This window comes from Phyllopteryx taeniolatus, chromosome 15 (genome assembly GCF_024500385.1).
Source record: "Phyllopteryx taeniolatus isolate TA_2022b chromosome 15, UOR_Ptae_1.2, whole genome shotgun sequence".
Lineage (NCBI taxonomy): Eukaryota > Metazoa > Chordata > Actinopteri > Syngnathiformes > Syngnathidae > Phyllopteryx > Phyllopteryx taeniolatus.
The window spans coordinates 1,912,989-1,925,267 of NC_084516.1; the positions used below are offsets into that span (position 1 = coordinate 1,912,989).

The 12,279-nt window shown below is 49.2% G+C and overlaps 1 protein-coding gene across 6 annotated transcripts in view; it reads left to right on the forward strand.

Moving 5' to 3' along the window:
* The window catches only part of myo1hb (myosin IHb), a 29,800-nt gene that overhangs the window by 7,763 nt on the left and 9,758 nt on the right, over nucleotides 1-12,279 (forward strand). The window contains exons 12-33 of one of the 6 annotated variants that reach the window (XM_061799800.1): nucleotides 41-146; nucleotides 4,312-4,392; nucleotides 4,463-4,554; nucleotides 4,632-4,726; nucleotides 4,812-4,858; nucleotides 5,293-5,373; nucleotides 5,452-5,557; nucleotides 5,687-5,804; nucleotides 6,043-6,156; nucleotides 6,224-6,300; nucleotides 6,520-6,588; nucleotides 6,678-6,762; nucleotides 7,479-7,641; nucleotides 7,728-7,811; nucleotides 7,873-7,966; nucleotides 8,647-8,702; nucleotides 8,797-8,932; nucleotides 9,020-9,090; nucleotides 9,554-9,651; nucleotides 10,258-10,357; nucleotides 10,445-11,472; nucleotides 11,736-11,876. In XM_061799800.1, the coding sequence (XP_061655784.1) occupies nucleotides 41-146; nucleotides 4,312-4,392; nucleotides 4,463-4,554; nucleotides 4,632-4,726; nucleotides 4,812-4,858; nucleotides 5,293-5,373; nucleotides 5,452-5,557; nucleotides 5,687-5,804; nucleotides 6,043-6,156; nucleotides 6,224-6,300; nucleotides 6,520-6,588; nucleotides 6,678-6,762; nucleotides 7,479-7,641; nucleotides 7,728-7,811; nucleotides 7,873-7,966; nucleotides 8,647-8,702; nucleotides 8,797-8,932; nucleotides 9,020-9,090; nucleotides 9,554-9,651; nucleotides 10,258-10,357; nucleotides 10,445-10,471 (1,900 nt within the window). In that variant the 3' untranslated portion in view covers nucleotides 10,472-11,472; nucleotides 11,736-11,876. Of the gene's footprint in view, nucleotides 1-40; nucleotides 147-4,311; nucleotides 4,393-4,462; nucleotides 4,555-4,631; nucleotides 4,727-4,811; nucleotides 4,859-5,292; nucleotides 5,374-5,451; nucleotides 5,558-5,686; nucleotides 5,805-6,042; nucleotides 6,157-6,223; nucleotides 6,301-6,519; nucleotides 6,589-6,677; nucleotides 6,763-7,478; nucleotides 7,642-7,727; nucleotides 7,812-7,872; nucleotides 7,967-8,646; nucleotides 8,771-8,796; nucleotides 8,933-9,019; nucleotides 9,091-9,553; nucleotides 9,652-10,257; nucleotides 10,358-10,444; nucleotides 11,473-11,735; nucleotides 11,935-12,279 lie in introns of those variants that run through there. The other 5 variants (XM_061799801.1, XM_061799802.1, XM_061799803.1 and 2 more) reach the window with 5 other exon arrangements.

Genomic DNA, 12,279 nt, shown 5'->3' on the forward strand with positions numbered 1-12,279 from the left:
GTGTTTTTTTTTTTTTATATATTATTATTATTTTTAATAGCTTTGAGCAGTTTTGCATCAACTACTGCAACGAGAAACTGCAGCAACTTTTTATCCAGCTCACCCTCAAGTCGGAGCAGGAGGAGTACGAGGCGGAAGGCATCGAGGTGCGTGCGGCACTTCGTTAGAGACCAGCGGGTGTCAAACCTGCGTGTCGGGCCACATCGTAGTTACGGTTTCCTTCAGAGGGCCGCTATGACGGTGAACTAGCGTTACCGGCTATCGGTGTCGGGCCAATACCGGCCGCCGATACTTAAGGCAAAAAAAAAAAATCAGACATAGAATAAGTCCTCCTCGCCAGTAGTTGGCGCTACACTACGGCGGTTTGACTCATCGGCGAATTATTACGCACATCTTTGTTGACAATTATCTCTCATTGTGTTCATGGAAATTGTATGTGTCAAAAGTACGAGTGGTATCGGTTCTCGTTACTCGGCATCTGTATTGGTGAGTACTTGAGTGACTACTCGTACTGGTTTCGGTTAAAAAAAAAAAAAAAAATGGTATCCAACGTCTCTACTGTGAACCCATGTTAATGTAGGATCGCTTAATATTATTACATATATTGAACAAATTGATGGATAACTAGTTTTGAAATCAGAAGCCAGTAAAAAAAAAATGTGTCCAACGATTAATCAGTTTATTTAAAAGGAAGGATTGCTAACAAAGAATTGCTTGCAATATATCCATCCATCCATCCATCCATTCTCTACCGCTTATCCGGGTCGGGTCGCGGGGGCAGTAGCTTCAGCAGGGACGCCCAGACTACCCTCTCCCCAGCCACTTCATCCAGCTCTTCCGGGGGGATCCCGAGGCGTTCCCAGGCCAGCCGAAGGATGTAGTCTCTCCAGCGCGTCCTGGGTCGTCCCCGGGGTCTCCTCCCGGTGGGACATGCCCGGAACACCTCACCAGGGAGGCGTCCGGGAGGCATCCGAATCAGATGCCCCAGCCACCTCATCTGGCTCCTCTCAATGCGGAGGAGTAGCGGCTCTACTCTGAGATCCTCCCGGATGACCGAGCTTCTCACCCTATCTCTAAGGGAGAGCCCGGACACCCTGCGGAGGAAACTCATTTCGGCCGCTTGTATCCGGGATCTTGTTCTTTCGGTCACGACCCACAGCTCATGACCATAGGTGAGGGTAGGAACGAAGATCGACCGGTAAATTGAGAGCTTCGCCTTTCGGCTTAGCTCTTTCTTTACCACAACGGACCGATACAAAGTCCGCATCACTGCAGACGCTGCACCGATCCGCCTGTCGATCTCCCGTTCCATTCTTCCCTCACTCGTGAACAAGACCCCAAGATACTTGAATTCCTCCACTTGGGGCAGGATCTCATCCCCGACCTGGAGATGGCATGCCACCCTTTCCCGACTGAGGACCATGGTCTCAGATTTGGAGGTGCTGATTCTCATCCCAGCCGCTTCACACTCGGCTGCGAACTGCTCCAATGAGAGTTGGAGGTCACGGCTTGATGAAGCCAACAGAACCACATCATCTGCAAAAAGCAGAGATGCAATACTGAGGCCACCAAACCGGACCCCCTCTACGCCTCGGCTGCGCCTAGAAATTCTGTCCATAAAAGTTATGAACAGAATCGGCGACAAAGGGCAGCCTTGGCGGAGTCCAACCCTCACCGGGAACGAGTTCGACTTACTGCCGGATATGCGGACCAAACTCTGACTCCGGTCGTACAGGGACCGAACAGCCCGTATCAGGGGGTTCGGTACCCCATACTCCCGAAGCACTCTCCACAGGACTCCCCGAGGGACACGGTCGAACGCCTTCTCCAAGTCCACAAAACACATGTAGACTGGTTGGGCGAACTCCCATGCACCCTCGAGGACCCTGCCGAGGGTGTAGAGCTGGTCCACTGTTCCACGGCCAGGACGAAAACCACACTGCTCCTCCTGAATCTGAGATTCGACTTCCCGACGGACCCTCCTCTCCAGCACCCCTGAATAGACCTTACCAGGGAGGCTGAGCAGTGTGATCCCCCTGTAGTTGGAACACACCCTCCGGTCCCCCTTCTTAAAAAGGGGGACCACCACCCCAGTCTGCCAATCCAGAGGCACTGTCCCCGATGTCCACGCGATGTTGCAGAGGCGTGTCAACCAGGACAGCCCCACAACATCCAGAGCCTTTAGGAACTCCGGGCGAATCTCATCCACCCCCGGGGCCCTGCCACCGAGGAGCTTTTTAACTACCTCGGTGACCTCAAACCCAGAGATAGGAGAGCCCGCCTCAGAGAACTCACACTCTGCTTCCCCATGGGAAGGCGTGTCGGTGGAATTGAGGAGGTCTTCGAAGTATTCTCCCCACCGACTCACAACGTCCCGAGTCGAGGTCAGCAGCGCCCCATCCCCACTATACACAGTGTTGGTGGTGCACTGCTTTCCTCTCCTGAGACGTCGGATGGTGGACCAGAATTTCCTCGAAGCCGTCCGGAAGTCTTTCTCCATGGCCTCACCGAACTCCTCCCATGCCCGGGTTTTTGCTTCAGCGACCACCAGAGCTGCATTCCGCTTGGCCAGCCGGTACCCATCAGCTGCCTCAGGAGTCCCACAGGCCAAAAAGGCCCGATAGGACTCCTTCTTCAGCTTGACGGCATCCCTCACCGTTGGTGTCCACCAACGGGTTCGGGGATTGCCGCCACGACAGGCACCGACCACCTTACGGCCACAGCTCCGGTCGGCCGCCTCAGCAATGGAGGCGCGGAACATGGTCCACTCGGACTCGATGTCCCCCGCCTCCCCCGGAACATGAGCAAAGTTCTGTCGGAGGTGGGAGTTGAAACTCCTTCTGACAGGGGATTCTGCCAGACGTTCCCAGCAGACCCTCACAATACGTTTGGGCCTGCCACGTCGGACCGGCATCTTCCCCCACCATCGGAGCCAACTCACCACCAGGTGGTGATCAGTTGACAGCTCCGCCCCTCTCTTCACCCGAGTGTCCAAGACATGCGGCCGCAAGTCCGATGACACGACCACAAAGTCGATCATCGAACTGCGACCTAGGGTGTCCTGGTGCCAAGTGCACGTGTGGACACCCTTATGCTTGAACATGGTGTTCGTTATGGACAATCCGTGACGAGCACAGAAGTCCAATAACAGAACACCGCTCGGGTTCTGATCGGGGGGGCCGTTCCTCCCAATCGCGCCCTTCCAGGTCTCACTGTCATTGCCCACGTGAGCATTGAAGTCCCCCAACAGAACAATGGAGTCCCCAGCGGGAGCGCTCTCCAGCACCCCCTCCAAGGACTCCAAAAAGGGTGGGTACTCTGAACTGCTGTTTGGTGCATAGGCACAAACAACAGTCAGGACCCGTCCCCCCACCCGAAGGCGGAGGGAGGCTACCCTCTCGTCCACCGGGGTGAACCCCAACGTACAGGCGCCGAGCCGGGGGGCAATAAGTATACCCACACCTGCTCGGCGCCTCTCACCATGGGCAACTCCAGAGTGGAAGAGAGTCCAACCCCTCTCGAGAGGACTGGTACCAGAGCCCCAGGTGTGTGTGGAGGCGAGTCCGACTATATCGAGTCGGAACTTCTCGACCTCACACACCAGCTCGGGCTCCTTCCCTGCCAGAGAGGTGACATTCCACGTCCCTAGAGCCAGCTTCTGTAGCCGGGGATCGGATCGCCAAGGTCCCCGCCTTCGGCCACCGCCCAGCTCACACTGCACCCGACCCCTATGGCCCCTCCCACAGGTGGTGAGCCCATGGGAAGGGGGACCCACGTTACCCTTTCGGGCTGTGCCCGGCCGGACCCCATGGGTGCAGGCCCGGCCACCAGGCGCTCGCCTTCGAGCCCCACCACCAGGCCTGGCTCCAGCGGGGGGCCCCGGTGGCCCGCGTCCGGGCAAGGGAAAACGAAGTCCATTGTTTGTCGTCATCATTAGAGGTCTTTGAGCCGTGCTTTGTCTGGTCCCTCACCTAGGACCTGTTTGTCATGGGTGACCCTGCCAGGGGCATAAAGCCCCAGACAACTTAGCTCCTAGGATCACTGGGACACACAAACCCCTCCACCACGACAAGGTGACGGCTCAAGGAGGGGTCACCGTTATATCAACGTTATTAAAAGTGAAGATAATCTGCAATTCTGGTACTTTAGCAAGAGACGTGAAATCGCCGCACGGGCTTTTTTTTCGCAGGCCGCATAAAACGATGCGGCGGGCCGGACCTGGCCCCCGGGCCGCCGGTTTGACACCCTGCGTTACAGCCACCTTCTTTGGCCAACCCGAGCGAGAATATGCATCTCGTTTTGAATCCACAGTGGGAGCCGGTGCCATATTTCAACAATAAGATCATCTGTGACCTCGTGGAGGAGAAACACAGAGGAATCATCTCCTTATTGGTAAACATGAGGGTGAACATTTGATTATAAAACAAAAAAAAAACGCTCTAACGTTTGTCTCGTTCTGTAGGATGAGGAATGTTTACGTCCCGGAGAGGCCACGGACCTCACTCTTCTGGAAAAGATGGAGGAAACGATTGGCGGCCACCCTCATTTTGTCACGTAAAGCTCGACATTTGCGAGGATGACGCAATTAGGGGGCGTCGCCCAGCAGTGCTAACGCTCGCTGACTTCCGCAGACACAAACTCGCAGACCAGAAGACGAGGAAAACTCTGCAGAGAGGAGACTTCCGCCTCTTGCACTACGCCGGAGAAGTTACGTACTGCGTAGTAGGTGGGGAAGCGGCTGTACCCAATCACGTGTCCAGCGTTGCGCTCAGTGGCGGCCAACGGGATTTTTGTATTTTTTTTATTTTCAGGATTTCTGGACAAAAACAATGATCTCCTGTATAGAAATGGAAAAGAGGTAATGAATGAAATGAACCTGTTTTGACACGGCAGCCCGAGCCACTGCTCGGCTCCGCCCCTCTACTGCGGGGCCAATGCCGGCTGTTCTCGAGAGGGCAATAGGGTGTCGGCGAGTGCCAACTGCCAATGGCTTCGTCAACAAACCGCCGAATGTCACTTGCCAATCGGTTTGTCGATCTGCGTATGTGGTGCATGCAGTAGCCGAACAAGAATACCGCTGACAATCATTATCTTACACTAGTCCACTTAGAGTGAACACATTATTTACATACAAACATCCAGCGTTCTCTCATGGCAATTTTTTTCATTATTTTTTTTTTTTGCCCAAAAATGTAATTTGAGTCAACCAAAAAAACTGATACTGCTGCAAGATTTCTACAGCGCATGTAGTCGACGACAACGTTCCAATCCAGATTTCTTTTTCCAATCGAGGTGATGCAACAGTCCAAAAACGCAATCATCCAACACTGCTTCCCTCCGAGCGAGCCGGATCGAAAGAAGAGACCGGAAACCGTGAGAGATATTTGTTCGCAACATTTCTGGCCTTTTGGGTTTTTCCATTGAGACCGCTGAGCCGTGGTGTCGGCGCAGGTGGTGACTCAGTTTAAGAGCAGCCTGGCGGGCCTGACCCAGATCCTCGGCACCAAAGAGCCGTGGTACGTCCGATGCGTCAAACCCAATGAAGCCAAAGAGCCAGGTGAGCCCCGGCGTCCCGAAATTCTCGAAGCAGATCAGACAGATCCTTCCCGTCCGTTAGATTGTCCTGTTTGCAGCGCGAACGTGAAATCGCGACCGCAATTCGCCGAGCTGTCGTGACTCCCGACAGGACGCTTCGATGACGTCCTGGTGAGGCATCAGGTGAAGTACTTGGGCCTGATGGAGCACTTGAGGGTACGGCGCGCGGGGTTCGCCTACCGCCGGAAATACGAGATCTTCCTCCAGAGGTAAGAGCGGACGTGGGAGTTAAGTCACGTGTGTGGCAAAAGTCAGATCCTGTCGCATGTCCAAATGTGCTCCATTTCAGATTTTTCACAAACCGTGAAATGTGTTTGCATCCTGCAGTGACTATTAAAAAAAAAAAATATATATATATATATATAAAATGGTGTTTTTGGGGGGGGGATTTTCTGAAAAGTAGTGCTTTTTGGAATTGCGATGACATGATCTCGCCTCCTTCCCCAGGTACAAACCTCTTTGTCCGGACACGTGGCCCAACTGGAAAGGCGCGGCGGCGGAAGGCGTGCGGATCCTCGTCGAGCACCTGGGATACAAAGCCGACGAGTACGAGATGGGCCGGTAGGAAAAGCTCTGCCGAACCCCCCCCCCCCAACGAAATCCGAGTCTCATCATTTGTCGCCTCAAGGACCAAGATCTTCATCCGCCACCCGAGAACTTTGTTTGCCACGGAAGACGCTTTCCAAGTGTGCAAACATAAGCTCGGTGAGACGAAAGTAGAACATGCCCGACGCTCGCCGATTCGCTCACTTTTTCTCTCTTCAACATAACGACAAATATTCAAAACATTGGCTGAAAAAAAAACCAACACATTTTTTGTAACGCTAAGATGGCCTTGTGTGTATGTGTGTGTGTGTGTGTGTGTGTTTCTGAGTGTGCATCTGTCTGTGTGTGTACGAATGCTCCTGTGCGTGCGTTCTGCAGCGACGAGGCTTCAGGCCAAGTACAAAGGCTACAGAGTGAAAGGCGACTACCAGAAGCAGAAAGGAGCCGGTTAGTATTTTGACTTTGTGTGTTTTCAAGCGACGACAAAATGTCGTGATTGGTTTCCCGCTGAGGCGGCGATACGTCGTGTACCGCAGCCACCAAGATCGAGAACTGCTGGAGAGGCCTGATGGCCAGAAAGGAGCGAGAAAAGAGGGAATGGGCGCTCGGGATCATCAAGAGGTACCAGCGCAGCCTCCCTTTTGCAATTTCAATTTCAATTTCAAATTTGTTTTTTTGTTTTTTGCTTTGTCTTGTGAGCACAAATTTGACACACATCAAGCAGCAGTTTGTCACAGAGTCAACGATTCTCCCGAAAAAGAGTCTTCAAGCAAACGATTGCCGCTCCTACTCGACGTTTACGGTCAAAGGAAACCTAAAACAAGGAAACAAATAAAGCCATTTAAAACAGACACATAACTTGACATTGAAACCCGCTAGCTTGATGCTAACATACAATAGAAAATGCCACTGAGCTGCTAATAATTCACATCGCCGTTTTAGAACCCTTAAAGCAAGTGATATGTAAACAGAAAGGGTTGGCGCAGCACATGTAGACAGACAACACAACAATGCTGACAGTCGTTTAATCTTAATCCTCTGCGAAGAGCGACTAATATCACTGCAGACTACTGAGTCACTTCCAGTAGTTGAGTGAAACGCTTCTTCGTTCGTCTGCATGACTGTATTTTACCGCCCCCGGTGGTTAAGTCGTGAACACATAATTTAGCCGCAATAATTTAATCATGATACACAAACTGTTTCATTCTTTACAATCTATTTAATTCTGTTTTTTTGTGTGCAAAGTAAAACGTTTCTTTTTGAAATCCATGGAATCGGGGAAAAAAAATCATCGACGGGTTCATCGGTTATCAAAATGCTCGTTTCTGGTGTCGCAGGTTCATCAAAGGCTTCATGGCCCGAAGCGAGCCGACGGGCGCGGACAACAGAGAGTACTTGGCGTACGTCAGGCAGAACTACCTGACGCGGCTGAAGCAGAACCTCCCGCAAACGCTTGTGCGCAGCGACTCGTGGCTCAGCCCGCCGCCCATCATGAAAGAGGTGCGCACGACTAGCACGCAAAAACAAAAACAACCCAAGCATCATCAAGATACGTTTGAACGTTGTGGTTCTGTCCGACTCCGCAGGCGTCCCGGCTCCTGAAGCGACTCTTCCTTCGCCACTTGGCCCGCAAATACGTGCGAGGAATTAGCGAGGAGAGGAAGGCGCAAGTAAGTCGCTCGCATTGCCCAGCGCATACGTTTCGATTTCAGATTTTGGATTTGTTTGCAGCTCCTTTTAAAAGTCCGGACCAGTTGCATGTTCAAAGGGAAAAAGGAGAACTACCCGCTGAGCGTGCGCTCGCCCTTCCTGGACACCCGGATAGGCAAGTCTGCAGATTTTGATTGAGAGAGAAAAAAAAAACATTCATTCATTCAGCTTTAATTTTTGTAACATATTCATTCATTTATTGTTATCAACATCATGTTATCAATTGTATTTTTTTAATTTTATTTTTAGAAATCTTTTTAATTGTATATTTGTTTATGTTTGGATTTTAAATACATTGAGTAATTGTTGATTTTAGTATTTTTGTTTTTATTCTTTAAATTAAATTTCATTGTTTAATAATTGTATTTTTTTATTTAAAAAAAAATCTTAATGTTGTAAATAAAAACCCCATTTTGTGTTATTCTTTCTAAAATTTCATTTGTTTGAATGTTTCATTTTTTGTTGACTTATGCATCATTTTTTAATTGCATTTTTAGTTTTCTATATTATTTGTATTCTTTAGTTATATTTCTCAAAAATAGTCATTCATTTTAATTGTATTTGTTTTACATTTCAATTTAAAAAAACATGTTTTTATTTGTTTTGAACTGCACGTTTTTTTGATTTCAAAATTTCCAATCTTTTGAATTGTATTTTTTTGTTTAGCCCAAAAATGTGTTTCATCCTTTACACTTTGTGTTACTGAAATTTCTTTATTGTGAAAAGATTTATTGTTAAGTTTTCCAATTTCCTGCTCAATGTTCCCATTTTTTTCTTCATCTTGAATGAATGTAGATATTCAAGACATGAATATGAAAGCGTTGCAGATGATTCAACATGAGAACGTCAAGGTAAATTTGCGCAACCGTAAATAAAGTCGGGTCGTTTGGAGCTTTTTTGTGTGTGTGTGTGTGTGTGTGTGTGTGCTCGCTCGCTCGCTCGCAGTACGGCGTCCCGGTGGTGAAGTACGACCGCAACGGCTTCCGTCCTCGTCCTCGGCAGCTCGTCTTCACCCGAGACGCCGCCCACCTGCTGGACGAGGCCAAGATCAAGCAGACGATCCGTTACGGCTCGCTGAAAGGTCAACTTGGACCGGAGACGCAGTTCAGGAATGACACTCGACAAGTCGCAACGCCTCCGACACGTGTCGCTCTTGTTTCGGTTTCAGGAGTTTCCGTGAGCGACCTGAGCGACAACTTCCTGATTGTCCACGTGACGTGCGGTGACATCAAGCGGAAGGTACGACGAGGAAGCGACTTGATTTTCATCATAACGGCGTTTTTCTGAGCTTCCCGTTAGCGGACAAACTGATTTCACCGACTGACGTGAAATTGGGTGGACGTGCCGATCGTTATAAAACGCACGGAAAAGTCTCAAGGACCCACGCCCGGAATTGAACAGAAAGTTAGACTTTGAGGTTTGAAGCTCCCATTGTTGGGGCAAATTCCAGGTCGTGATTTGGTCGAACTCCTGTTGGGGTATTTGCCCAAATGAGCCCCAAGTGGAAGCCGCTATGCTAACGAGACAGATGAGGGCTGACGGTATGCTAATTGCATGAAAGATGGCGAAATAATTGGACAATCAAACGAAGCAGGGCCAACGACACGAGTCGAGTCGCATTGCGACTTCCGCTGTCGTCTACGACGGAAAACGGAATTATATTGCGCTAAGCTCTTCACATTACTCAAGCTTGCCGTTGCAGGGGGATCTCGTGCTGCAGTGCGACTTCCTGTTCGAGGCCCTGACCAAGCTGAGCGCCATTGTCGACAAGCGCGACTTAATCCGGGTGGTCCGGGGCAGGTACGCACCCGCCGCGTCTGCGTGCTAGCGACGAACGGCTCATATCGCGGGGCTAGACGTGTCTGATCGAAATGACGTAGTGTGGATTAGCTTCATGCTAACAAACAATGCAAAACGCCATGGACGGGCTAACGAAACTAGCATCGACGCTGCGGTAGTTATAATCGTTTTAGCGATGGATTTTTGAACACAAGTGGTAGCAACACATGCGGACAGACAAAATGACAATCCTCACAGGCATAGATTCTTTATCCTTTGCGAAGAATGACTCATATTTGTGCAGTTTAGTGAGGGTTGACCGAGGCGCACGCACCCAAAGGAGCAGCGCAATGGAAGCGAAAAAATGTGGCAACATTTTTTAAAAATTATATTACTATATGTTTTCATAAAGTACAAAATTGCAGATTGTTTTTCTCCTTATTAAAACAAAAAACAAAAACAAAAAAACTTTTATCTCAAGCCACCACTGTATTCCAAACTGGTTTGACCAACACGGACGTGTTGGTAGGTCGTAAATTTTGTCAGTAAATAATATAATCTGCGGTGGACTGGAATCGTAATCCAGATCCTGATTTGAAATGCAATGTGCGCGTTTGTCACATCCAGCGTGCGATTTGACATCCAGCCCGGCAGGGAAGGCTTCGTGGACTTCAGGAGCGGTCACGAGGCGCTCGTCTACCGGGCCAAAAACGGACATTTGACGGTGGTGAGCTTCCCCCCCCCCCCCCTTTTCTTTTGAAATCCTAAAGGACGCCTCCATTTGAAATGAACCCATTTTCAACGTCTTCTTTAGGAATCCACAAGCACCGAATCCAGATGATTTGGGACGACGTCGCCCCCTTTCTGCAAACCTCTGCGACGGCCAAAAGCCCAAATTGACTTTTTTGCGACTTTATGATGTCATTCAACAACAATAATGATGCCAATATTTTCATCATGGAAGCGGTCGTATACAAACATGCACACTCACCGTGCTTAATATGAAAAAAAAAAACGACTTAGTAATGTCTCGGTTGTGCAGATGTTAGAAACGATTGTGACGTATTAAAATCAGTATCGAGACTTGGGAGTTTACTGGCAATTCCGCAAGTTGTAGCACTGCCGGTATCTTCAAGTACCCGCTTGAAAGTTGTCGAAAACAAAGTGGAGGTTTTCTCGTCTATCTAGACTGTTTGATAACAAACTGTTGTAAAAGATTAGCGTTGGGCTTCGTTAAATATCCCTTTTCTTTTACCGCTTCTCCTCACGCGGGCCGCGGGCCTGCTGGAGCCCATCCCAGCCATCATCGGGCGGAAGGCGGGGTACACTCCGAACTGGTCGCCAGCCAATCGCAGGCCACATACAAACAAACAACCGCCGTGCCGCTAGCTTAGTTAAATAGGTCAAGTTAAATACAACTGAGTTTCCCGTCATTTAAAAACTTCGATATAGAGTGCGTCGTGGCCTTTTTCAACGCCTAGCGAAACGAGTCAACAAACATTGACCTTTTAAATGATCGTTAAAAGGCCCTTCAATTCATTTTGCCCTTATCGCGACGGTGTCGGCTAACAAAGACGGGCAATAAAAGCGCGAGCGGTATCAAAGGTTGTCTTCGCGGCAGTAAAACAGTCGAGCGCCGATTCCTCCGGCGACTTCGTGGTGAGAAACAAACGAGGCCAAAAGTCCAGCGAGGCGACGGCGGCCTTGCTCCGACGTTTGACTTGATGGTGGAAATTGTTGATACGATTGGCGGCTTCGCGCTAAAGCGTTTTTTGCCGAAGATGGACACGCGCACGGCCGTCGCCGTCCTCCTCCTCCTCCCGTCCGTCAGCGGGACGCTCGGTGAGTGCCTGCAAATATCCTTCATTATATTCCAAATCTTGATTTTGAAAGCTACGTATGTATGCAATAGGATACGTTCACACATTGTTTGATGAATATGGAAGATTATTATCCGTTTCTAAATGTATATATTTTAAAACATATTTGCATTTATATTATTATTATTGTCCTGCGTTATAGGGGTTCATTGCTTTTGATTTCTGCAGTCACAATCAAAGGTACGTTAGGCGAGGCCAAGTCAAATTGTTGTTTTGGTGATTCAGGTGAGTCGTGCCAGGGCAAATGCGGGCAATCGTTAGGCCGCTGTTCGTGCCAGGCGACGTGCGCGTCTCTGGCGCGCTGCTGCCCGGACTACAAGGAATTCTGCGTGGAATTCTCCCCGCAGTCGGGATCCATTTTGGGCGGCACCGATTTTCTGGTGCTGCACGCGACTTTCAACCGAAGTGACCTGATCATGTGCAAGTAGGACTTCCCTTTATTTTTCAAATGCTCGGCAATTTTTCTTTCCGAGTCACGTGACTTCAAATATGTCAAATAGTCAACACTTTTATTATTTATAATACATTTGATCAAAATGAATGAACCAATCGTTTAACAAAAGAAATGTACAAATATTTTTTTGGGGAAATGTATTTTTATTATAAATTGTATAAAAGCCCAATTCCAATGAAGTTGGGACATTGTGTTAAACGTAAATAAAAACGGAATATACGATGATTTGCAAATCATGTTCGACCTATATTTAATAGAATACGCTGCCAAGACGAGATGTTTGGCAATTTGTGGAAACCGCCGGCAACAAAAGCG